The sequence below is a fragment of the Corvus brachyrhynchos genome, unplaced genomic scaffold (assembly GCF_000691975.1).
Source record: "Corvus brachyrhynchos isolate BGI_N302 unplaced genomic scaffold, ASM69197v1 scaffold7, whole genome shotgun sequence".
NCBI lineage: Eukaryota > Metazoa > Chordata > Aves > Passeriformes > Corvidae > Corvus > Corvus brachyrhynchos.
This window is the reverse complement of record NW_008239054.1, coordinates 3,387,106-3,414,022: the sequence shown is the minus strand read 5'-3', so window position 1 is coordinate 3,414,022 and position 26,917 is coordinate 3,387,106. Positions and strand designations below refer to the sequence as shown.

The 26,917-nt window shown below is 37.8% G+C and overlaps 1 protein-coding gene across 3 annotated transcripts in view; it reads left to right on the top strand.

The window, feature by feature from the left end:
- PTPN3 (protein tyrosine phosphatase, non-receptor type 3) overlaps positions 1–26,917 on the top strand; it is a 165,221-nt gene that overhangs the window by 61,704 nt on the left and 76,600 nt on the right. Inside the window, exons 2-7 of one of the 3 annotated variants that reach the window (XM_017739102.1) lie at positions 6,634–6,788; positions 18,105–18,212; positions 18,356–18,413; positions 19,478–19,556; positions 20,923–20,967; positions 21,942–21,994. In XM_017739102.1, coding sequence (XP_017594591.1) covers positions 6,634–6,788; positions 18,105–18,212; positions 18,356–18,413; positions 19,478–19,556; positions 20,923–20,967; positions 21,942–21,994 — 498 coding nt within the window. Of the gene's footprint in view, positions 1–6,633; positions 6,789–18,104; positions 18,213–18,355; positions 18,414–19,477; positions 19,557–20,922; positions 20,968–21,941; positions 21,995–26,917 lie in introns of those variants that run through there. The other 2 variants (XM_017739103.1, XM_017739104.1) reach the window with 2 other exon arrangements.

The following is a 26,917-nucleotide window of genomic DNA, read 5'->3' as shown; positions in this document are numbered from 1 at the left end:
GAATCTTTGTCTCTAAAACTTGTCTTGGAATGAATATATATGCAATATATAAATACAGAAAAAACATCTGATGTGACTATTCCCCTTTTTAAGGATAATTCATTCACTTAGTGTTTTTACTCTGCCACTGTAAGATGATCCCCAACAGAAATGGTGTTCCCAATCCAGCTGCATGAGTGTACGTAGATCCCAGGCAGCAGAACTGGAATAAGACTGGGACGCTTACTGTGGTGCATGGTTTATCTGCACCAAGTACTGCAGCTGCTCACACTGCTTGCATTACCTTCAGTATTATATTGGTTTATTGGGATCTCAGTGACATGTCAGTCAGGATACAGTATAATGCTAGAACTAAAAGGCATATTTCCTCTCCCATCCATCTCTTCCAGTTTGTCTTAGACATTCATGCACGAACTTGCTGAATCCAGAATTTAAAATAGCTGGATTTCCCATGAAAAAACTTTGCAATATGGATTTCCCAGGGTTGTGTTAAAATGAAAAGCTGAATGAAGTGCAGGAAGGGCTTGCAAAGCCATTTAATAACTTCATTTTAGGTACTAATTAAACATCTAACATCTTGTAGTGGTGTGGAGATTTTTAAAAATTTATTCAACTGCATATATTGGATTCTCTTCTAAGAGGCAATGACTACTGTAGATAGGTAGGAACCTGATTTCTAGACATAGGAACAAATCTACTTTATTTACTTTTTGGCTTTTAAAAGTGAAATAAGAAGCTAGATTCTAATTTTGTGGAGATTAGAGGAGGAAAGAGTATTCACAATTACTTGTGGTCTGGTTTTTGTTTTTAGAACAAGCCCTTTTCCCTTGTAACGACCTTCATTGAAACTAAAATGCTTTGAAGTACATTCTAAATAAACAAATAGAGGTGTCGTAGTATATATGGTCCACCCTGAAGGCTTATTTGTGGGTGAACTCCAGCATTAAGGGCCATTAAATGAAGAAGAGGTATCATTATATTTTACTGCGGAAGGATGTTTTTTCTTTGCTCTGTTCTGTACTAGTTCTGGTAAATATTGAGCTGGCAATACATGTTATACCTGTTTAAGGTATAACTTCAAAATGCCTGGTTTTTTGCTTATATGGACTAATTTTCTGTGAAGAATCTCTGCCTATAGGCTCTATTTTTCTGGAAAACTTAAGATGATAACAAGTATGATTTAAGCCTTACTAGTGCAATTTTTGATAACATTCTTAGAATGCTTTGGTAGACCTATTGGTTACCTATATGACAGATAAATAATTTTGCTGTGCTTGAAAATATCACAGGTGTCAGCCACTGGAAGCAAATATAAGAAAGCCAAATCTTTAATTTTATTGATGTTGATTTTAACCTTGGTGTGAAGAGTCTCAATTATAACGATATTGCTGCCTTTCTTAAAGAGCAATGGTTTGAAAACTTGCCGCTACTGCTTTGGAAGTTGTGTATCTACACACATGCACCAGCTTTCAACGTCAATATTAACCTTTATTTTTGTTCTAAGTAAGGCTATGCAGCCTGGTAATTTGTATTGTGGTCAATACCTCTTGGGATTTTCCTCTGAAATAAAAGAACTGAATTTTTTATTAATAGGGAGGCATCTAGTTTCTCATTGGGAATGTAGAAAATATGAAGTATTTCCTCTGCAGATGGTGAAAGCAGAAGCTGGTTTTCATAGATAGTGAGTTAAACCTAATTCTTCTATTTGGAAAATCTGGCTGAATAATTTAGTCGTCGTCAAGATGCACTGATGATAGATATGGCTTTGAGATGTGTGAATAATTCTTGACTACATGGGCTGATGCATGCTAAAGAGCATTTGTATCAGTTGTCTTAGGGATATGCATTGTTAGAAAGACACCTTTAGTTTGTTCTACCTCTTACTATTCCCATTTAATTTATTTTGTATCTTTTAAGTAAAGGGACAGATAACCAGAAAATGTAACTGTTGTTTAAAGGACATACAAGACTTGGGCATATCTTTAGTGCTACAGTTTTCCGCTTCCTTGTCAGAGATGGTCACTCAGACAATGAAAGTGGGTTAAAAGCACTAGCCTTTCATAAATTGCATTCCCACAGATTTTGTAATATATATGATTTTTTAGAGGCCAATGTTTTCAGTAAAGACTATAATAAACAGAGAAAACTTAATGCAGTAGTCTCTTCCTAGAAAAAACATGAGTGCAACCACTTACAGGAGTAAATTATCCCCATTTACCCAATGAAATGAAGGTAATAAATGATTTATTTAAAAAAAAAATCACAAATCCAACAAAACTGTTCACAGTTATACAGAGTATGAATATGTGTAGAAGATCCTTGAATGTATACTCAGCAAATCTGCCCTTGATTTTATTCCTTGGTAAAAAAGAAATTAATGGTAGTTATACTGATAATAGAGTCTTAAATTTTTCTAACAACAATTTCCGAGCAAGGTGGAAAGAAATCAAATGCTAGTATGGAAAATGTATTTTTAAAAGTCAGTCTTCAATACGAAAGAGGAGGAGAACATGTTATTTTTGTTCTGCTTGACTGCAGCATTACTGTGGGAGAAGGCATGCATAACCAAACTTGTCCGGAAATGTGTTTAATGTACTTGGAAAACATTAACTTCTTTCTGTAGCTGTATTTGTATTTTTCTCCTGTAAGCCTATTGCATGATTTCATTATGAGATAGAATTCCACATGTTTGTTTTATACTTTGTAATTGTGAAAATAACTGTGTTTTGGGGGTGGTTATGTTTGTTTGTTTAATTAAAATACAGCTCCCAACTGCCTGGATTTGACATGTGTATTTTAGGGAAAGGGGAAAAAATATTTAAGTATTGACTTGTTGATAATGTTCAAAATTGTCTGACAGGTTTTTTTTGTTGGTTTCATTTGTGAATCAGCCTCCTTCCTGAGGCTACAAACAGGAACTGAGATTTGCATGTAATGGCTGGTTCTGATTGCTCAGGGCTGGAGGGTGATTGCTGAGGCTTAAGAGCCGGCTTCTGGTCTTGCTGGGGATCTCAGTGGCCCCTCCGCCTTCCCCAAAAGCAGTTGCCCTTGCAGGTTCCTTCGTGTGCTTCTACATATTGCACTGGGGTGCTCAAGCCATTCCAGCAACCTGGCCCTATTTAAAATACAGCTTTAAACACATGGATGAAAAGTCATGGAGTAGATGCCAACAATTCGCTGCTCACCTGCCTCCTGTTCTCCTTCCCTTGCTCTTTAGGCTAGGGAGTCACAAAGTTGTTTCCTTGCAGACTTGCAGCTGAGCATGCGGCGCGCTGAGGTGGGACATGAAAAGTGGTGTGGGCAGGTTCCTGCTGTGTGACACCTGTAACACTGCTCCCTCAGGAGCTCACTTCCGCACAGTGGTGCTCAAGGCCATGGAGGTGGGAAGTAGAAGGTGTGGCTTTCTCTGCTGGGGGCTCCAGCTGGTGACAGTTTCCTAAGGCTTGATTAGGCCCCTTGAGCTCCGGTTGACTGATGGCTGTGGTGTCCAAACACTCAGCCATTTGTCCCTGTCTTGGCACAGTTCCTGTGGTCAACTGGCTTTGTCAAGGACAGCCCCAGCTGGGGCTCTTTGCACGCCGTAAGCACAAACCATGAACTCTGTGTTGCTGCTGTGATTTTACATAAAACTGTAAAAAGAAAGGAATTGCAGGTTTTCATTTGTGAACCCAATGCAAATTGGTCTCACTAGCAGGTTTGAATTTCTCATGATGAATTTCCAACTTACTGCTTCACCTGGGGCATTGGGCATATAACCCAGCATCCAGCAGATCACCTGAAGGTGTTAAACCAAATGTAAGTTTGAAAATCGAGCACAAGACTATAAATTTCAAACTAAGCACCTCTTGTTTTTTAATGAACTGCAGTATGTAAGTATGTGTTACTGTTAGTTCTTGGATAGCTTAGGATGTCCAGGAGACAGGCTGGGCTTCCTACAGAGAGACCGTGGTTTGAAATGAACCTGTAATTTCTTGTGTGACTACGCACAGTCACTTAAATAAAAATCATCAATTGGCTTACTCAGGTTTATTTTCTTGCAGTTGTAAGAGCTTTCTTTTTTGGTTGGTGATTTTTTCTTGTTTTTCTGGATAGCAAGCACGTGTACGTATATGAATGTTATTGATACTATTGTATTGGCTTCTGCATTTGAAGTTTGAAGAAGTGAGTAGCAAGATCTAGCTAAATTGTAAAAAATAATTTGCTTGAAAAAATAGTAATGCTCTTCTGGAGAGTGATCAGGGTTAGGCATCAAAACGTCTGAAGGGTCTTGAAGTGTAGCTTAACTTGCAGCATGTTTTGCACTAAGGCTTCAGGGGCTGTGCACTATTTTCTTCCTTTCTCTGGGTAGATCAGGAGCAGAGTGCTGGAGACTCCTGTGAATGTTGCTCTCTGCTGAAGCCTGACAAAGTTTGAAGATAATTAGGGCACAGAGAAAGGGAATGGTGGAAGTGTAAGAGAGGTTGGGGATTATAAGCAAAAGGGTCAAATACCCTTTTTTCCCCAGGAGTGGAGAAGTCTGTGTGCTGGGGGCATTAGGCATCACAATGCAGACTGAGCCCTGAAGGCCAGGCTGATGAAGCCTTGAATCTGGCTGCCAAAAATATTCTCATCTGGTGGCTGGCCCACAGTGAAGGATAACCTTCCTCTTACCCATCAGTGGACAAGTGGGTAGAGAGCTGTTTCTGTAAGTGAGAAGGGGTTTTTTGCCAGCTGAGGTGGACAGTGGAGAAAAGACTTTGTGGTATAATTCATGTAGTTACTTGACTTTTTGCTGAAAGGTGAACACAGTGCTGAATAAGTAGTTTAAAACTTAGCTGCTAGAAAATTAGAGAATGTGAGATTGAAGGCTTCCTCTACAGTCCTAGTTTGTCATCACCTTTTTGTATACTCTTGATAATTGGATAATTGTATGTTTTATTTAACAACAACCATTCCTGAATTAGCCTATTTTCTGGATATAAAAAAAATAAAAATTAACATACTGTGATTAACTGCAAACTGTATATCAAGAAAAATTGCAAAGCAATATAAGTGTTTGCTGGTTTATAAGGAAATATTGTTCATAATTCTCCTAAAGATTACATCTTCCTTTTTATCTCCTTCTTTAAAAACAAAACAAAAGAAAAGAGCCAGAGAAAACAAACAGCTAAAACCTCCAAACCACACCTTTTCCTAGGAAAAAAAATGCATGCTGGCTGAAAAACGAGTCTTGACAGCTTACAGTTTTGATTTTAGAAAATATACAATGGTGAACTATCAATTGGCGGACAAAAAAACCTATGAGAGTATTGTTGGAAGTGTTGAATGCTTATGTGTGTCTGACTTCTGAGCTGTCTATGAGAAGGCAATTGTTTTAGCTGCTTCTGAGTGTAGATTACACATAGATGAGTGAAGATGGATCACTGCGCTGCTTTGTTGCCTTTGCAACCCCAAAAACCCCACTTTATATAATTTTACATGTCATGGCTCTTCATGCTTTTCATGTTACCCTTTTGAAGAGATGTGTGGTAGCTGCAATGCTTCAGTATTTTAAGTGGGATTTTTTTTTTCTAAATTCAATTTCTGTAGCTGAGTAAAAGAAAAGCCAGTCTGTGTTTTAAGGCAGATACACAAAAAAGGGGAGATGGCAAATTAGTACTCATATAGGCCCTATCCAGCTTGGCCAGCAGTCTATGTGATACTCATATTATGCAAGTCCCTTTGTAGCTGTCCCCTTAAAAGTGAGGCATGGTTTGGTAATTGCTATGGTAATTAACCTGGAAAACTATCCTCTGCTTCGCTTGCCAACTGGCTTTAAACGCTGTGATGTTAATTGGTAAACTGATCCAGTGAAGAGAGGCTTGAAATGTTTACAGGCTTGTCTGAATTGAATTCACCTCTTATTTCAATGAATGGCTTTTTCTGTTTGATGGGATGTTCTTTTGTTTGTTTTAATTTGTAAACACTGGTTTTGAGAGTTTTGGTTTTCATGAAGACTTTTTTTTAAAAAGAAAAAAGCCCAAACAACAAAATAACTTTTTTCTTGTGGCATGTTCTTCTTTGATATGAATTTCTGGCTTCATGAATTTATGTATGCTAGACTGTAAAATATTGACATGTTTTAAGGTTCTGCTTGCCTTACATATGGTGTTTGTGTATATATTCCTGAAACAATGTGTTACTTGATAGAACCTGATTTGCATTAACTCGAGACTGTTCTGTCAGTTGAGAGTAAACAGAATTATTGTAGTGAAACTTGTATTGTAAATGCAAAAATATGTAGGAAATGTAAAAGGGGGTAAGGGGTTTCCTAGTTACAGATTATAAAAACCTGTCTTGACATTGCCTTCCTACTTTATAGCAGGTGTTTGGGTTTTTTACTGATTTAAACTAAGGCAGTGACTCATGCCTAACCAAGGTATACATTGCAAGGATTACCTGTGATTCTCTTGATAATGTTCACATTTAGAACATGGGAGCCCCCTCTATAGGTATGCATTTATGTTCTGGTTTACAACAAGCTAATTTTGCAACTTATTCTTTTACATAAGAAGCATTTGTTAACTTGGGGTCTTCATGATGTTGTGGGTTACTCTGAAAAGCAAAGATAGATAATTATAAGAACTGTCATTAAACATAATTTTTGTTTTATAGGTTATTCAGCAATAGTTATGAACTCCCGTTTACGAGCCTTAGGTGGGAGGATAAATAACATACGAGCATCAGAGCTACCAAAAGAGAAAACCCGATCAGAAATAATCTGTAACGTCCACTTTTTGGATGGCTCAGTACAAAGCTTCAAAGTCAACGTAAGTTCAGAAAACCACTTTCTTTTTAAATACATAGAAATTTGTTTGAAAGCTGCAGATGAAATATGCCACCCTGAGGTATTTGGTATTTCCAAAGGATGTTGAAGATGTAACTTTACCATAACAAATTGCAGAATTACTGATTATGAAGTGAGTTTATAATGTGCTATTTTAATTTATTTTCAAGCCAACCAACTTCAATGTCATAAAATCATGGCATGCAAATTGTATCTGGAAAAAGGTCTTCTATATGATATAAAACCCACGAAGAAACAGATCTGGTGATCATTATCAACTATGAATAACTAATTTATATGTAAAGGGAACTCTCGAATTAGGGTGTGCTTCTCCTTCAAAGGACTGGTAAAAAGGTCTCCTCCTGAAAGGAGGAGGCCTTACAGATTCTTGTAGTGATGTCAGTACATATTTTCTGAAATGCAAAGATGATATAAACAGTGAAGACATTGTGGCACAGTAGGACTATTCTGTTCGGTCTTTTGTACTTCAATAGAGTCTGTTTATATGGGTGTGGGCAGGGAACAGGGATTAATGGAGGTTTGTACTCTGTGTTTTTATTCTGTAAGGTGTATAACCTTTGGTACTGATTAAAATATCAGTTTATTTTTTAATGAAAACAAAGGAAATGGCTTCACTTCTCAATCAACTTTCAATAGAATTATCTGACCATGCAGAAAAACTGTGGATAAATTTAAGTAGAATTGTGTGTATTTCTTTATATGATACTTATTTTATCCAATTTACCTTATTTGAGAAGAAGCATTTTGCTGAGGAAGCAAAATGTTTACATATGTTTACATTTCTTAGAGTACATGGTGCTTTCCAACAGGACATTCAAAACTGCACCCGAAAGTTGTATTATCCCAAGTCTTATTACAGTTCTCTTTGCAGACTGATTTTGTTTTTTAACTTTGTCTGTTGGATATTAATTGAAATATAAATTATTTGATAGCATAGAAAGGTTATTTTCACTGTAGTAGATACAGCATTAGTCTCATCTTAGTATGTATTTTGCATGCTATGTATTCGTATATGTGTGTAATATTGGGGAGTGGGGTAGAAGGACAGAAAGAGAAGGAGCAACATGTTAGTATACAATTTCCATTCTTTGTCTCCAGCATGCCCTAGGAATTGCCTTGTCTGTCAGTGAGCTGGCATAATTGCAACACACCACCCTGCCTCACACAAGGATCTGTGTAAAATGAGGAATTAAAAATGTTTTTAAATCCATGCATAGTAGTATATTTGTTCTTTGTAAACAGATGGTTACACAGCTTTACATTTAGTTCTTGCCCTGAAGTCCCGCACTATACAAGTGAAATTTGCTTTAGGCAGTGCGGGCAATACAGGTACCATTGAGAAGGAACTATGTAGACCTTAAAGCAGCCTTTTGGTACCTAAAAGAAAGCTGTAGAGCGACTTTGTACAAGGGCATGTAGTGATAGAGCAAGAGGGGAATAGCTTCCAACTGAGAGAGGGTAGATTTAGGTTAGATATTAGGAAGAAATTCTTTGCTGTGAGGGTGGTGAGGCACTGGAATGGGTTGCCCAGAGAATCTGTGGATGTCCCATCCTTGAAAGTGTTCAAGAACAGGCTGGATGGGGTTTTGCGCAACCTGGGGTCGTGTAAGGTGTCCCTGCCCGTTGCAGGGAAGTTGGAACTGGATGATCTTTAAGGTTTCTTCCAACCTAAACCATTGTATGATTTTTTAAAATTCCGAACCCAACTGATTTCTCTCCCTACCTTCAGCATACCCCTAGGGTATCACTGCTGGTTACCTCCTTCATCCAGGAATTCTAAGGGCCTCCTTTACTGCAGCTGTGATGCTGAACTGCATAGGAGTGATGTAGGACTCAATATTGCTCTAGTTAAAACAAGCAGGGAGTGTGGCTACCCCGCTGTATTATGGACTACAAAAAGGAAGAGGTTTCGCAGAAGATTTATGTTCTTCGAGTACTGAGCTGTCATACTGGTAATGAGGGAGGTTGCACTTTTCGGTGAGGATGGCCTTTCCTGATTATTTAACCTTGATATCAGCCTAAGAATAGGCTTTGCCACACTCTGGTAGTGTCATAAGGACCATTTTTCAAAAGGGTTTGCAGCCAGCTGCAGAAAATTTGTGTCCAAGTTCTGCTTACATTAGCAGAAAAATTAAGCTTTGTGAAGTTTTTGCCTGACTCTGTGTGTGTGTGTGTTTATTTTAATTGCCAACATAATTCAGTTTCATGTCTTTGAGCAAAGAATAACTTGGGTCCTTGATCAGTCTGGGAATCAGTTGGCCATGTACTGAAGGACCGTAAGTTTTGCTCTGAACAGATTTTCCCCACTGGTGAAGTCTTTCTGTGTTGCTTTAGAGAAACTGTTTCTGGTATCAAGATGTTTTTCTCCACATTTAATTCATTTCTGGATGACAGGTTAATTGACAATTCCATATTTTAAATAAATTAAATATGCATATCACAGGGCATGATTATCCAGAAGACAAATTAGCAGAAATGTATTAAATGATGTAGTACTACATTATTAAAATGAAGGTGCTTTCTGAAGTGACTAGACATAGTTACAAGATACATGGATAAAAAGACCTACTATGTCTTGTGGATATTGTAAATATGTTTTCTAGTTTTTTTACTTTCTCAGCTTTTACAGTTATTGCTGAAATATGTTGAATTTTTCTCCTCTGTTGGAGTTCGGAGAATGGGAACTGAACAAGATCACCTCTTCTAAGCGTAAAGTGTAGTGTTTTCTCTTGAACATTTCTCTGCAGCATTATCAGTGGAAAATTAAGGTTGGAAATTTTTCAGGGTTGTTTGTGATCTAATGGTACCTGGTTCTGATCTGTGAAGGCTCAAATTTTGGATAGATGTTCTGCTTTGAGCTAACATTAGGCTAATATTCACATATGCATAAGTAGGCTTTATGTTCATTGACAGGATTATGTTTTTCAATGACAAATAGTGGAAAGTAAAAGTGGAAAAGCAGAATGCTTGCAGCTTGGCCTTTGTGCACTTAATAGCATAAGTGGAATTGGAGAGTTCTCTCATTCTAATGACAATGGACTGAAAACAACTGAGCATTGCTTTGTCATGGAGCAGCTCTCTGAACACAGAATTCTTACTGCAAAAGGAGTTCTTTCTTTCAAAGCCGTAAGGAGATTATGTAGAAAAATAACATTAAAGAAAAGAAACATCGTGGGTGAGAAGAAACTTAAGATAAATTTACTATAAGTTTAAACAAATAGATATTCCTATGTTGTCATTTCTTTTATCTTGTTGACAATGCAAATGTGTTCAAGACTATGGAATATGGGGTGGATTTAAATTTAATAGAAAGATAATAGATTAAATAGTCTAAACTTACAACACTGGGAACAACATATATTTTGGAATTTTGAACTAGTACTGACATTTTAAAATGATGGTAGAACATTCATGGTATCTCAAAATACTGCATCTTTAAGAGAACAGGAAGAATAGAGATAAAACTTTCTTTTCATTCTCTAGAAACAGGATCTTTGTAGAACCCACAGAGCTGATTTTCATCAAATTTTGTTAACAAAATGCATGGCACTTTTGTAGTTATACTTACCTGTTTCTTTCTTCTTTATCATTCTGATGAATGCTACTTCAGATGGTACTTTGTTTTCCCAGTGGTTCTGTCTGTAGCAGGGTGAATAAAACCCAAGTATCCTAGAAATGGAAAAAGGAAGAAGGAAGGTAGATTTTGCATATGGATATAACCAGAGGAACTTTCTATCTATTGAGAAACCTGAAGATAGCTACATAATTTCCATTTTGAAAATTTGTTCTTATTAGTCACTTATCCCAAAGAATATTGGTATCCTGACCAGCTGTAAATAAAGACTTAATTGCAAGAGAGCAGTGCCATTTTTTCTCCTGGATTTGTTGCTTTGTCAGAGTAATGAAGTGATTGGCTTTTTTGTTCATTGTTTTTATTTAAAGGTGTTTATACTACAGTTCTGGTGAACCTGAATTTTGTATTCATGATATCACAAAGAGTTCATCAGTATAACTTATGTGTGCTGGTTTTAGGTCATCATTATCAAGAAAGTTCACATGGGAGTACAGACAGACACATTCCACTACGTTGCTTACAGTCCAAAGAGAAATGTATGTTAACTATGCAAGGTTGAAGTGGCCTTTCTTGTTCCACCTTTATGTGTTTCAGTACTTAGATGGAACATGTCCAAAGTCCAGGCAAAGAATAGAAGGTGCATGGAAGATGAGAATTGGAAATGTTCTTTCAAAACTACATTTAGACTGCATTTAGTACTGAATGTTGCACTCAACTTTAATTATATCCAGGCTTTCATGAAGCTCCCAGTAAAACTTCAGGTGTTTCAGTTTTGTGATAAGGTTAACTCACCTCTGTCTCTGATGTCACTTCTGTCTTGTTCTAAGGCTATAATGCCTAGGCTTTTCACCTGGGGAAAAATATTTGCTGTCATTCTGATATATACAGAATTTGTTCACATACCATGCTTGAGTGTGTTTAATAGGTATTTATTATATTATTATATTACATAGTGCAATAATGAAAATTTTTCTGTAACTTTTGGTATAATCATGCAGGAATTTTCTGGGTTTGCTCTACTTTGACCCATTTACCAGGAATGACCACTTGGGAAGGATGTCATTCCAGTAAACTGACTTTGGAGAAGGGATAAAACTGACAGCATCAGATCACTTCGGAATTGCATTGTCTATCTAAGTTAATGTTTTTTTCTTATTACCTGTGATTTTTGCTTTTAGGCTAGTTGGCTTTTTGTAATAGGGTTTCCTTCTAGAAATAAGATGATGAGGCTGTAATAATTCAAAAAGTTGCATGAATTGAGGCTCAAATTGTAAGGAATGATTTTTCCTTCCCTTCCACCTCAGTTAAGTTTCTTCTTCCAGTATTTGAGAAGGAATATGATTGTTAAAATGAACACCTACAATTACTACCAGTATATTTAAAATAATGCACAGAGTTACAAGTCTTAAAAGTTCTTTTTGATTGTGAGTGTGAGTTTTATAATTTTAAGCCACTCATAGAAAAATGCAATACGCAGAATTTTTGCATCTCTGTCACCAGATTTTCCTAATCAGTACTGTTTGATAGTACAAGACAGTTTAATGCTGCTCTGTGTCCCTGCATGTTGAAAGAACTGCCGTATGAAGTTTCAGGCTGGCAGCAAATATTTAGTTTTGTATTGAGACGGGTCAGTATACTCAACTGGAAAGCAGTAAGACAGTATGAAATTTGATGATGCCTTTGAGGACACTGAGAAAATGATCTGCCCTGCAGCAGGCTTGTTAGTCTTAGCCCTTTGTGAGGCATGACTTCATAATAAATGCTGAAGGAAAGAATTAACAGAGGGGTGATTTTTCCAAAGTTAGAACTGAAATGATTAACCTTATATACATGTGTGTTTTAAATAATTTTGTGAGGCAGAGGAAATGCAGTGGGTTAAACCTCTGTCCTTGGATAAATATTTTGTATGACCTTTATACAGGAAATATGTGCTAAAGTGTATGGAATCTAGAAGAGTTACGGGATGGACAGGGAGTTGGCTGAGGAGGTGGCAGTAGATCTTGGTGAAAATAAATAGTGCAAGGACATAAAGAGAATTCTTGTCTCTCAGATTTCATTAACCTATTGCTCTTGAAACTTTTTCAAAAAATCAAAAATATCAGGTTTGAGGCCTTATTAACAATAAAAAGATACAGGAATATGAGGTAGCAGGTTATCTTGAATAAGGAGTAATTGCAGTGAGGGAAATCAGTAGTGTAAACTAATAGCTTTTATGAGATGAGGTAATGTTTTTATAAGCTCAATTTTCAGTTGCAAACAACAGTTTGCAGACTGAGCTGCTCGTGTGTTACTGTTCTGAAAAAGGTGGGTGCTTTCATGCACCAGGCAAGAATCTTCAGCCAGTGTCAAGGAAGTATTAACAATGTTAGTCTTGGCATTGAGGCAACCCTCCAGGGAATGTCACATGTGGATCCTGGCCACTTGCAGACAAAAGAGGAAAGTTCCAGTCAGGCAGGCATAGAAAGTACAACTAGAATGCTCTGCAGAAGACTGAAAAGAGGAAAGAGCCTGTTCTGTTTATTCTAGATGAACAAAATCTTCCAAGCTCAAATAAGAGCATCAGGTGGGTAAATAAATTCCAAGAAGAGAAAAGGACAGAGTTAGCAGAAGAGCTAATTAGCTGTGTGTAAAATTACTGCAGAAATTAAAAGAAAGTGGTAGCACTGTGTTCAAGCTCATGCATCTTTTAGGACCAGAGGACACAAGCTGTTTAGTTGCAAATTAGTGTTACAGGCTAAATTAGGAAAGGTCCTCAAACAGCACATGGGGGGCAGTTGGTATTGTGTCTGAAGTGAGAGTGAATTTGCAAAAGCTTAGGTGGTGCTTAACTGGGAGGTTATCATCACCAGACAGTGGGGGCAAAGCTTCTGCAGAGGACAGGGAAATATGCTTTACATTGCACTGTCCTCTTAAATTGTCACTCTGTACCACTTACCTTGAAGAAGTTAACAAACTGAAGAACTTTACTTGCATATTTACCTCTTTAGTCCAAGGAACTAACAATTTTACCTTAAGTTTATGCAGTTCCTAGGGCAGTGAGTCTTGATTATCCTGGATTCTAGGCAGTATTTGACATTAAAAAATAATGAAGGGCTATTTTCTCTTCACAATTGTTTAACTTACTAGAAATTGAATTTGACTAATTTAAATCCCCTAAATGATGTGGGAACTTGTTGTGGCATGGGTAGAATGTAATAGGTGTTAATTATTTGACTGCTTTAAGTATTAATTTTTGACCTATCCAACATAAGGTGTAATTGATTTGAAGACAGATTTAAATGGAGGTGAATAGTGTGTGGTTATGAGGTGGTTGATGCAAAGCTTTTAACAGTTCAGAATAAGGATTGGTAGATGTCATGAAGGTGAAATAAATGGAAAGTTCTTTTCAGGGTGGAAACACTCAAACTTTTTGAAAATATTTCTTTTCAGTAAAACCTTTGAAATTCTTAAGGTTATCTTAAGAGTTTGTGTTATTATAGAAGTGCAGACTAGTAAGGAATATCCATAATTTTTAAAATTTCATTGTAGAAAAGCAAGAGCTTAATTAGGCATGTCTTAACTACTTGCTCTAATGTTTGATAGGGTTAAGGAGAACTTGATTCAAATGTCCAGTATAGCTGAGCAGTGTTTGTGTTGTTTTGCCCTCCTCCTATGGCACAGGGGAGTGAAAATAGGATGTGTTGTAAAGCACCTGACACATTGTAATATCTGAATATGCTGTGGCTATGAATTGTATTGGAATTGATGTCAAAATTCAGAAGCAGTGGTGTGACATGCTTAGTCTGCCTCACTTTACACCTAGGTCTCCAAACTGTTAATGTACAAAGTAAATTGAAGATTGTGCAGTGTGAGCTGTGTGGTCATTTTTAGGCATATAGACTGAAAAAGAATTCAAGTGTTTCTTAAAACAATGCCAAAGTTAAGGAAATAAACATTCCCTTGAAAAACAAGAAAACCCCTTATAACTTGGAATTTTAGCAAGAAGACTTGAATAATTTAAAATAACATTTTTTACTTAGATTTCTGGAGTGGGTGCTTGATCTAGGCACTGGGAAAAAAACTGCTTTTAGTATCAGAGGGCAAGGACTGGAACCACTTAAAAGTAGTGCTGGAAATTATTTTTTTCTAGGAAATGTTGAGAGGCAGAAGAGAAGTAAATAGATGTGTAGATGGATAAGACTAGTGCTGGCTGAACAGCTGGGTTTAGGGTTGGGAGACCCATGGGAACATTGCAAAGAGAGAACTGTGACTGCTGAGCAAGAATGTCGTAGCAGGGAGCTTGCTTGTCCTTACAGGGAAGCAGTGAGAAGGCTTAGCAATTCATATATGCTGGGGGAGAGGGAGGAATGCAGTTGTGAGGGGGTGGGGGAGAGGCAAGGTGAAGGCATCTGGACTGGGATGAAAGATTGGAAGCATGGAAACTGAGAAAGGAATTGGGAGGTAATGCTGTTGTGAAGAAGTGTTGAAATTCAAACCAAAAATTAGCAGAAGAATCCACCCTCTGTGGTCTTGTCCGGCCCTATTTGTAATGAAACCTGAGATACTGGAACTCCTTTCATCAAAGTATCTGTCCCATTCCCTGTAATTACTGCTTTTGGTCATAATATAACTTTAGGAGCTCATTTAGGTGCTGTCAAAAGTGTGCACCATAGGTGTGCAATTAGCCTTCTGAATTGTGCAGGTGTCCTGATGACTCTTGAAAGTGTTTTAACATTCTGCTTATAAAAACCTAACCCTGAGGAAATAAATATGGTCAGTGCTAAGGATGAACTTGCTGGTGTCAGGAAATGCCCATTATTTCAGAGAGTGGCATCTGCTGTTTCCATAGGGCCCTCTTGTGTACACATATGGATAATTTCTGATGGACAAATCTCAGTCTGCATGGTGGAGGCAATGTCACTGATGGTGCTGGACAGAGCTGCCTTACAGATACATGGTGCCATGGCTTTGTGTGACAAGGAATGCATGGTTGCGTGGTCCTTACCTATCACTGACAGTTCAGTTTCTAAGCTGGATTTTAGGCCTATGCTATTTCAGAAAAAAGTGGGATTTGATCAGTGCTGTGGTTTGACCATGCCAGGGAATGGTAGCCTGTTCGAAAGGTGGGGAGTGGGAATGTCCAGCTGGGGTAGAGAAGGAGGGGACAATGTTGCTGCTCTTAGTGACCACACAGCCTTTACAGGCCTGTGTGGACTCACGTTTATTGTGAGACCTCAACTGTTTGCTCTGAAAGTTAAATAAGGCGGGGGACTGCTGGAGGAGAAAAGGTACTCTCAACAGTTGGGTGTTGTTACATTGTTTTCTCCACATGTGACTTTACTCCAGAAAAATGGGAGCGGCTTTTCACAAGAGGCCAACAGCCTGATACAGTAACACTGCTCAGTGAACATTGCGCATTCAAGTCACAAATGAGCTGCTGGGAGTTCTGCTCCAGCAGTAGAAAGTGTTGGATGATAATAATTCCATCCTCCAAAATAAAACTAAAATAATAATTCCATCCTCCAAAATAAGATGGGCCAAGTGGGTGTCTGTTGCTTGAGGTTTTGTTTTTCTTTTCCCATCTTTTTAAATAGGAAGAATGCTCCTATGAGATAAGGGAAGACTGTGGAATATGTTGCTGTTTAAAGCACTCAATCACAACAGTGTTGTACCCTATTAAAAATAATAAAAGTCTTTCTTCTGAACAGGACTTACTGGACTGTTGTATTATAAAAAAGGTTTAAGGAAAGAATTGAATTGGTTTGTAAGTGAACACACTTACTGAGCAAGACTGGGGCCAGCCACAGAAATGTTGTCAATATCGTGCTTGTACATTAAGTCCTTTGTTTCAAGTGATTATTTTAAAAAATAAAGAAATTTGTTTAAGAAATCAGAACTTAATAAAACCAGAGCTGAATTTTTGTTCAAGAATGAAGTGCTTTTTGGAGTTCAATAATTTTCCTCTGAGATTTTGTTTGTTTAGCTTTGGTTTTTTTGAGGGGGTTGGGGGTTATGTGTGCAGATTATTTCTGCTTTTAAGAGAAACATTTGGAAAAATCTTAAACTTTGGAATTTGGAAAGAGAAATTTGGAAAACTTCGTTTTCTTTGATCTTCTTTTTTTTCAATAGAAAAAAGCAAACTGGCCCGTTTTTTGCTTTGTCCAACAATTCTGTATATAAAAATCTAGAGCTAAGATGCAATACAGCTTTGCACTCACCAAATACTGTCACAGGCAAAACAGACTGAACTTGGAGATAATCACTGAATTTATTACAAAGAAAATCGGAGCAGGATGAGAAGTAAAATAAATCTTAAAAACACCTTCCTGCCACTCATCCCTCCTTCTCAGGCTCTACCTCCTCCCCTGCAGTGGCACAGGGAGACAGGGAATGGGGGTTTGGGGCAGTTTGCCACAGGTTGTTTCTCCCAGTGCTCAGGGAGAGGAGTCCTTCCCCTGCTGCAGTGTGGGGTCCCTCCCACAGGAGACAGTTCTCCACAAACTTCTCCAACGGGCTTCCCACAGGCCATAGTTCTTCACAAATTGCTGCAATATGGATCACTCTTCCATAAGGTGGAGTCCTTCAGGGTCACAGGTTCTACCAGCATACCTGCTCCAGTGTGAGTTCCTTTTTTCATGGGTCTTCAGGTCCCTGCCAGGAGCCTGTTCCACTGCTGGCTTCCCATGGGTTCACAGCCTCCTTTCAAGTGTCCACCTGCTCTGGTGTGGGATCCACCACAGGCTGCAGGTGGATCTCTGGCTCTCTTGTGGGACTCCGTGGCCTGCAGAGGCACAGCTGCTTCACCACGGTCTGCACCATGGGCTGCAGGGGAATCTCTGCTCTGTTGCCTCCCCGCTACCAAAATCTAGCCACACAAACCAAATACAGTGAGCTATCTATTACCTATTAGCATTTTTAGGATTGCAGTCTTGTTGAGGGGGTTTTGTATTTTATTTAGTGTTTGGTGTTTTTTTTAATAGAATTGGTTCAAGGTGTTCCTTGGCAGAAGTTGGTTAATCTGTTCTCCACAGTGCCATGGCAAGGATATTCTTGTTTGATTTGGGGGAAATTATACCAGCCTTGCACTTCTGATCTCTGCTGCCTGTTTGATACTGTTTTGCCCCAGTTCTTTTGTGATTCCTGTCATGAGGGACATCTAGGCAGAAAATGGGGTGGCTGAATGGCAGCTGAGCTTGTGGACACTGAGGGGCAAGTGAGAGTGCAGGCTGAAGTATGGGATTTTATGGCTGGATCACAGCTTCCTCCTCCTTTTTTTTCCCATCCTAGTGTATACTCACTTTGCTTTTTATCAGCTGATGTGGAAGCACAGCATGCTGCTTTGGTGGTCACAGCAGGGGCCAGAGCAGCCCCACATGTCTGCAAGCTGTGCCTGCAGACTGCCACTCTGGAGAAGGGCAGTGCTCCCACTGTGGGGAAGGGAGAGGTGGTCTGCTTATAATTAATTTTCTGCACTCACATAAAGGGCTGGAATACATGTCTGTTCATATTAGGAAATTTCATATGCCTAATGTATTTTGGAAAGAAACCCAAACCTTTATCAGAATAAAGTCCTTATTGCTGAAAAGCTTTGGACTGATGAATTAGCAGCTATTTTTATTCATGAGTTACATTAGGAAAAAAACCAAAACCATTTATTTCAATTAATTGTATCTTAAAATGTATAAGTGTTGCAGAGTTTCACTTCTAAACTTTTCTTGTTTTCAGAAACAAGACACTGGACAGATTTTGTTGGATATGACCTATAACCAGTTGGGTGTGACGGAGAAGGAATATTTTGGTTTACAGCAAAATGAAACTTCAGTAGATTCACCTGTAAGTATAGTAAATATTAAATGTGTGTGCATGTATATGTGTGTATAAATATATACACATGTATGTGTACACACATATTCATGTACACAGATGCACTTAAAAAACCACTATTTTTCTGTAAATATTTTTAATCCATCTAATAGTTTTTCATTTCACAGCGGTGGCTTGAACCAAGCAAACCTATCAGAAAACAGTTAAAAGGTAAGACTTGATTTTACTATCTTGATTGTAACTTTGTAGTTCTGGTTTTCTGTGTTCTTATGACTAAAACAAATGCATATTGTCCAGATGGTAGATTTTCTTCAAGAGTAAGTCTTGTGTCTGCCAGTCTTTTCAGCAGATCCTTCTACTTCTCCTTACTCCTACCTGAGTGGAAATAAGACCTGGTAGATCATTAACTTTGATGCTATAATAGCAGCTAAACCTGGTTTCTGAACAGTGTTAGACGTGCTTAGGTGGCCGTGAAAGCAGTAGTCATATTGTGGTGCCAGTGAAGTCCTCCTGAGGGAAGCAAAGGAAGAGGGGGTTTTAAATGACGGAAGCATAGGCAGGTTCATGTATAGGTTCTGGCAATTTCTTGTCTCGCATAGGTGAGAAAAAACAAATTTATGCATTTTTATTAAAAGAAACCAAAAAAACAACACCACACTCTTCTAAGTGTATTTGTTGTTCTAGTATGTCTTGTTTTATATGGCTTTGGGTAACACAGAATGCTAACCAAAAAGGACAGGCCAGCCAGCGTAAGCCTGGCCAGAGAGCAGCTTAGGAGGACTGAGTGACACTGTCCCAGTTTGTGCTGTGACACTTGAGCTGTGTTTTTCAGCACTCACATTTCTACTTTGTGCTACAGATCATACATTTTTATGTCAATTCCTACACAAAATTAGCATGATGAACTTCTGTAATTTCATGTATTTATATGTAAGATACAACTGAGCACTATCCCACGGAGACGCCTCAAGTATATTTAGTGCTTTTCTCTCTTCTAATTCTTAGGAGGCAAAGGTAGCTCAATAATGCCTTTTATGCAAAGTATCATATGCAAAGTACTTTAAATGAAAGCACTACAACATGTGAGGGCATTTTCTTAAAGCTGGTGTTGGGGCATCAGGAGAGACTTCTCATAGTTTCTTTTAGTTTCTTGAAAAAAATACTTGAGATATTACATGGTTGTTCATATAATTTTTCTGTAAATATAGAAATGAAAAGATTAGGCTCCTTCAGTTTTAAACTAAAAATTTATTTGCTCTTCTAAAATATTGCAGGAAGTTTTCCCTGCACCCTTCATTTTCGCGTAAGGTTTTTTATACCTGATCCTAACACACTTCAGCAAGAACAAACCAGGTAATTTCTGTTTGATTTTTGCTTCCATGAACTAGGAATGTGTAAATCCCTTCTTTCCTTCTTGGCAAACTATGCTTTATTACATAGATAACTTTGTATGACTCTTGGTATTGAATGCATTTGGATTGGAGAGCTTGATGTTATACTCATGATGAGTAGTTTCTGGCATACACAGCCTACAACTCCGAGATACAGCTGGAGTATAAGTTAAAACAAAGATATAGGTTTTAAAAGTGTGTTTATTTGCATCTTGAATTTTTAATTTTTTTTGAGTCTGCGTGCCCTAGGTCTATCTATCTTAGAAGTTTCGTATCAACACTGAGTCAGTTTTGGACATGTGTAGTAGATTTAATGCTGAGGGTGTGGGAGGGTGGGGTTTATTTTTTTTGGGCAAGAACAGATAACAATTCTTGTTTTCTAGTTTGCCCATTACTTGTAACATGCAAAGATATATAATGCTTCAGTTTACAGTAGACCTCTAAAGTTTTCTTTTTTAACCCATCTCTGAGTTTTTGGGGTGGTGCGATATGTGAATCATAAGCAATTTTCAATCAATTTATCACAAGATTTTAATTGAATACTTGTTTTGTTCAGTGCCTGTTATTTGGTGTTTAGAATTTGAAGGCACACATTAATCTGGCCATTAATCTGGCATTTCTGTAGCACTTTCATTGCTTATTAGTTTCAGTGACTTGGGAATATAAATAGTACAACATGTGAAATTATAATTCTTGAAGAAAATTTAGCTTTTGACCTCTTTTGGTATTTGTTAATCATGCAGTTTTAAGCTGTTCTGCAGTTTAAAATTGAAATTCTTCTAAGATCTTGTCTTTAAGGTTCTTCACCTACCCACTCTTCAGTATCACTATAAACTAACATAGTCAAACACACTAATCAGAGGAAGACTGCACTGCTCTTGGAGAATTAAGAACTTTTTGTCAGCATGTGCTGCTAGAGAAATGTCTCATCCTCCATTGAGTAGCTCCAAGATAGACTGTCACAGTCAACCTTGATTGAGATTTGGGGTGCTTTGCCTTTTTTTTTAAATTTTTTTTAAAGTTGCATTCAAAATGACTATTCCAGGGAGAAAAAGAGCCCAGTTTAGTAGTGGTTTGGTTTTTGTAGTGTTGTGACATTAATACTGTGGCCCTGGATTTGCAGTAGAGACTGCCAAAGATCCTTAAAAATGTTGTGAGAGTGAGTGGGTGTATGGTTGCATATTTGTAAATGCCACTAATATTTGTTCATCTGTTTGTATCGTTTGCTGGGAAATCTAATGATATAAAACTAATATATGTAGCTATTTGAATCATACCATTTAAAAATAAATGCACATTTGTTTCTTTTCCAAAAAAATCTTTTCTAGGCATTTATTCTTTCTGCAGTTGAAGACTGATATTGCAGAAGGAAGGTAATAAGAAGAATCTTCAATTTCTCTATAATTATTGCTAAAATAAAATTAAAAAGCCTTTTACCTGAGGATATTGTTGCTGTAAAATTATCCCAACTGATTATCCCAATTTTCCCAAAAATATGCCTTGTGAAACATTGCTTTAAAGGAAAATCACATCTCTAGGAAATGTTACAAATTTTCACATGGCTCACTTATTAAGAACAGTTTAGAAGTCTGCTGTGAATGAGCTGTAGAAGATGCTGTATGTCAACAGGCACAATATCAGCCACAGAGATATTTATGCAAGGCTTGGTGTGCCTGGCATGGAATTCCAAACCTGGGGACCCGCTGCCTAGTGCAGTAATCAGGAGGGAGTATCAAAGGGCAGTTCACGCTATCATTTCTCATGATTTCAGGGTTTTATAACCTATATGGTAGGCATATACCCAGTGATTTCTTTGGCTGCGATTTCTGTGTGTTTGTGCATTAAAAAAAAAATAAAAAGGAAAACGTGGTCCACGTACTTGATGTCAGGTGTCAATTGCCTATAGGTGTTGGCTTTTTTCTAGGAAAACGTGGTCCACGTACTTGATGTCAGGTGCCTTTTTAGTCAGTTTTGGTCATAAGATCAGAGCTGTCTTTGTGCTTGGCATTTGTCTAATTTTAGAGTTTGTGTCTGGTTTTAAATATACCAGAATGCAGCTATTAAAGTAATGTCCAGAGCTCCATAAAAATCTCTTCTCTTTTTTCTTTCCCAAATAAGCATCCAGCAAGAATTTTAGCATGTTCTTTTCTGATTAGTTACTACCATTCACTTAAGGAACTGTTTAATATCCAGTTGTACTGTGCTGTAACAATCAAACTTAGTAAGAAAACATCAGATACTCTTTGAAGCTAAATTAGTCTTCTCATACTGAACTATTTGTGAGACATTTTTAATAAGATGTATGTACAGCCTATGTCTAAATAAAATTATTTCCTCACCTTTCCAGGTTGTCATGCCCCATTAGTTCTGCTGTTGTCCTGGCATCATATGCAGTACAATGTAAGTAATAACCAATCATTATTTTGTTAATAAATTTATTTGACCAACTACCTTCTTGGCTGTTCACCAGTGAAAAGTCAGGAGAGTTTTCTTTCCTTATCTGTTTGTGCAGAGTATTCAATATGCAGGTGCAGGTTATTAAAGCAGCCTCCAGAGACAGTCTGCATAGAAAAAACATACTTTTTAGGCCTGTCAAAGAAAAAAAGTTGATACAAGAGTAATGCTGTTATTTATGTGTGCCTCTACTGCTGACAAAAAGTCAGGTTTGCATTGTCAGTGGAAACAGTGAAACTTACTGTGTGTTACAATAGCTACAGGAAAGCATTCCAAGGGAATAAGTGGTCGTCTCGAGAACAGTTAAGAGGAAGGTAAACTCATGATTAAGAAGCTACAGTGTTCTTACATAATGTTTGTTTCATGGAATTTGGTTTGTTAGTTGTGTAAAACTGGCCCTTTGCAATACGTTCAAGGTGACTTTACATATAAGAACTTACATCCTTCTCATCTGCCTTCAACTGGCAAAAAAATTCAAATGATGATACTAGAAAAACATCGTCTGTAGGAAAACCAAATTGGAGTCTGATCCAATGTCTCACAAGCATCCTCAACAGATAGTGAAAAACAGCTGGAGGAAGACCTTTCTCATTAAACAAATAAAGAAAAAAAAATCAGGTTGAGGGTTTATTGGAGTTTGCATATTTGTTAAAATAGTCAGGGGAAAGTATGCAAGAATAGTTGTGTAATTATTTGGCTGAATCTCATTTCTTTTATGGAAAGGCTAACAAGGCCCACAGAAACAATTGAGGTAATTTTTGTTTGAAATAAAGACCAAGCTAAAGTAATTACAGTGTGGTTTTCAAAGAAGAATGTGATAAACTCTTAGTATCTCTCAAAGCCATAAGAATCTCTGAAACATTTGCTTTTATGTTTAAACATGTCATATGTTGCACCCTTTTATAAAATGAAACCGTAATCAGATTCAAGCTTCAGTAAGAACAGTTGAAACCAGAAAAATTTTCCATAGTAGGTGGCAGTTCCAATTTTGTAGCCAAATGAAGTTCATCCTGCTCTGATGTTCCTGAGGCCCAGTAAGGGCACTTGAAGGCTGAAACACTCTGCACCATTAGGATTGTTAAATGAACTATTGGTGATTCAATTGTGCTAAAGCTCAAAAGTGAAGAATGCAAAGGTTTTATTACAAAGTGAAATTAATAATGCCATATCTAGTGTACTCCAAATCCCCAACTAGTTCCTGTTTCTCTTTCAGTTTTGTGACTGTTCCCTTTTTAGTGTTTTTAGGATAGGATACCTACTAATGCAGTTATCTGCATTAAAGGAAAATGATAGGACAGTGAAGATTGTCAAAGGGTGCTAGTGTGTTTTAATCTTTCATGGTGGATTCTGGATTTTCCATTGAGCTATTTGCCTGTTTTTTCTCACTCCTGATAGTGCTGCTTTTACCAGATGGTGGGGTTATTTTTTGGTTTCTTTTCCTTTTTAATTAAAAAAAAGCCAAAACACAAAAAACCGCAAACCCAAAAGTAACCTTTTTTTTTCTATCTGATGTCCTTTCTGTTGCTATTTGTATGATACTGATATTTATTCTCTTCATTGGTAAAGAATGAAATGTTTAATAGGAAGACATATTCCCTCAAGGTTTTCTTTTTTTTTTTGTTTGCTTCTGGTGATGATGGCATAGGAAAGACATTTTTGAAATCTGAGGGTTTCGGTCTCCTTACTCAGTCATGTTTGCTGTGATTCCTGTCAACTGAAATTGTTTTAAGTAGTTTTCTATTAGTGTTTTAATTTCTAATCATACTTAGTAAGGAGAGCTGAAGTTCTTGGGTATGAGGTAGCTGCTTATGAGAAATCCATTGCCTGAGGTAGCCATGAATCAATTCTACCTGAGCTGTTTACTGCCACTTCTTGGCAACTTTCAGGCTGCTCTCTCCTTCTGTAGCTTTCCTTGTATGCAGAAGGGGAAATCCTTGTTGTCTGACAACATTGTGTGTTGTTTATTTAAAAGGTGTAGCAGTTGTTGCTGATGGGAGGGCTGAAGCAGATCTCTTTCACAGTGTATGAAGTCTGGTGTTTGATATTTCTGCTCTTGCTTATAAACTACAGTTTTTCCGTGTGCTGGTTGTATGGCTGGCCTTCAGAGGCTTTGTATGAGTTTTGCAAGGGGACAGTTTTTGGTGGTATCTACTGTGTTGCTGGAATGCTGCTTCTCTGTAGTGCCCTTTGTGCAGGCATTTGGGTTCAGCACTGTGGTTCTGAAATAAAGCTCTGACACGTCCCTCTGCCCTGCTGCAGCACACCCTGCGTTGCCTGCTGGCGCTAAGTTACAGGGGAATGCAAGTGGGTGTGAATACTGTGTCTAAATAACATGTGACTGAACCTGATTACGGACATAGTTCAGACACTACAAGAATAAGTTGTTGGTGTATTATCAGGAATGTGCTTTGTGACAAAATGATCAGTGGATTTTGAAATCTTTTTTTTAAGAACAACTTCTTAAGGTGCATTTCAAATAATTTCATCATTGTGAAGTTGGAGGGATACACTCATATCAAAAAATCTTAATGATAAATCCTGTGTTTTTACTAGTGTAAAATGGGAATAATGTACCATCTATAAAACCAAATAAGGAAACCTATACAGTACATCTATTCCTTTTTTTTATTTCAAATGTCACAAAGCTGATTTAGCACCACTTGTTTTCTATCACTTCAGGTGGCAAATTGCCATTTCCAGGCCATTGTTTAAATGCCCAGCTGCTGGTATGTGAGAAGTCCCATGGGTTTCTTGAGAATATGCTCTTATGTTAATAAATCCATTGCTGACTTGCGCCTTGAATCTGAAGCCCAGCAATAAAGCCAACAAAGATGTTATGAATGCTTCTAAGCTTGTTTTTTTTCCTGAGCATCAGTTGCTCTTGTTTCCGGTGCTATTGCTCCTCTTGGCCCTGCTTTGAGAACCAGGAATTATCTATAGCACACTGCTGTCTGTCTTTGGGAGTTTGTTCAGAAAGGGATTGACTGGTTGCTAGCGATTCAAATGGACTTTAACCTCCTCTAAGGGAAGGAAGGCTAGTGAGGATGAGGAGTCGAGGAAAGCTGAGCTTAGTGTGAAAGTCTCTCAGGAACTGGGAATAAGAGAGTTAGAATTTTGGGAATGCCGTAAGACTGATATCCCAGAGGGCTGTAAGACTCAGAGAAATAGCAACAACAGCTCCTTAGTGGGGCCTGATTCTTTCTTCTAACTTGCCTTAATTTTGCCTCAGTTTATTAGAAATTAAGTTGAAACCTCAGACTTCCTACTTTATGGAGACGTCTCTCTTTTCATGTTTAGCATTTGGGGATTTTTCTCTGTGTGTGCTCCCCACCCACGCTTCCTTGAAGTGAAATAGTGTTCAGAAGGACATCACATGTAAGCTGAGAGATTTCCTTACAGATCAGCCAGGTTTCTGCCTCTTTCCAGGGCATCTTTAACCCTTGTGCCTTCGAATCAAAATCAGACTGGATTAATAGAGAGAACTTTGAGCTGAATTTCCAGTATTTGAAATTACTTACTAGATGTGTTGGGTAGTCTGAGGACTGTGTGCATGTCACATCTGTTCTTCTGAAGCCTGCATGTGTGCTGTTCAGTCACAGGTACCTTTTATCCTATCTTACGGCACTTGTCATCAGCAGTGCCAGTGTTATATGTGTGATGGTCATGAAACTCACAATACAAGAATCAGCTTGGAGAGATTAATTGAAATACATTCCCATTTCCCTTCCATATGGTTCACTGAATTCTAGATTGCTGCTCCTGAGCTTGCTAGCATCTCTGTACAGCAGATCTTCGAAGAGTGTTCTGATTGTTTATATACAGAAACTTTCCAGCTCTTTTGGGCTGGTTTTCCTTAATTATATTTTACAGTTGTGTTAGGCAATACAGAGGCCACTTCAGGAGATCATTGCTTCTAGTATTGTTTATGTGATGGTCTTCCATTAAGCCACAAATAGTTTTTTGAACTGTAACACTTCAAAACAAGGTACAATCTCCAGAGTGGAGAACCCCAGATTGGGATATTGGCCAGTGCTGTAGCTGAAGGAGCTGACTTTCTGCAGTGCCTCATAGACTTGATACTATTCTTCTGTATTTTTAAGTTGGATGAGCCTATTAAGTATTTTTGTGTAACATAACAAAAAAGGGGGAAAAAAGAGTTTCCCAAGGTCAAGGTCCATGTAACACACTATTATACTCATGGTAACAGCCATAAGTTGTGCTACAGAAGGTTTAGGCTCTGTATTAGGAAAAATTTCTTCACCAAAAGGGTTGTCAGGCTTTGGAAGAGGCTGTTCAGGGAAGTCGTGGAGTCATCATCCCAGGAGGTATTTAAAAAATGTGTAGATGTGGCACTGAGGGACATGTTTTAGTGGTGGTCTTAGCAGTGCTGGGTTAAGGGATGGACTCTAGGATCTTAGAGGTCTTGTCCAACCTAAATGATTTTGTGATTCTCAAGTGAGTAGTGGTGAATGCTGAGAGACAACATATATGGCAGAGGACCAGATGTATTAGTTTGGCAAAATCTCACAATGTTTTGGGAGTACTGGTAACTATTCCTTTAAGCCTTTTATCCCAATACTTTCTCAAAATGAATACTCTTTGTACTTTGGATTACACTTTGCTTTTCTCAATACTTTTTTTGATTGTGTCTGTATGGTTTCTGACGTACATGTTGTATTTGAAATGCAGAAGCAGCAACTCAGTATAATTTATAGTTTCTAATTTGCTTTTTCCTTTTCCTTGAGACTATTCTTTTGTGTTGTTGTTTAACTGTGTCTGGGTTTTGAGCTGCTGATTTTTATTTTTTAGTCTTTTAATAAAAGGCATTACAATGATTGGCTCATTTTTCATTCTGGAGTGGTAAATAAC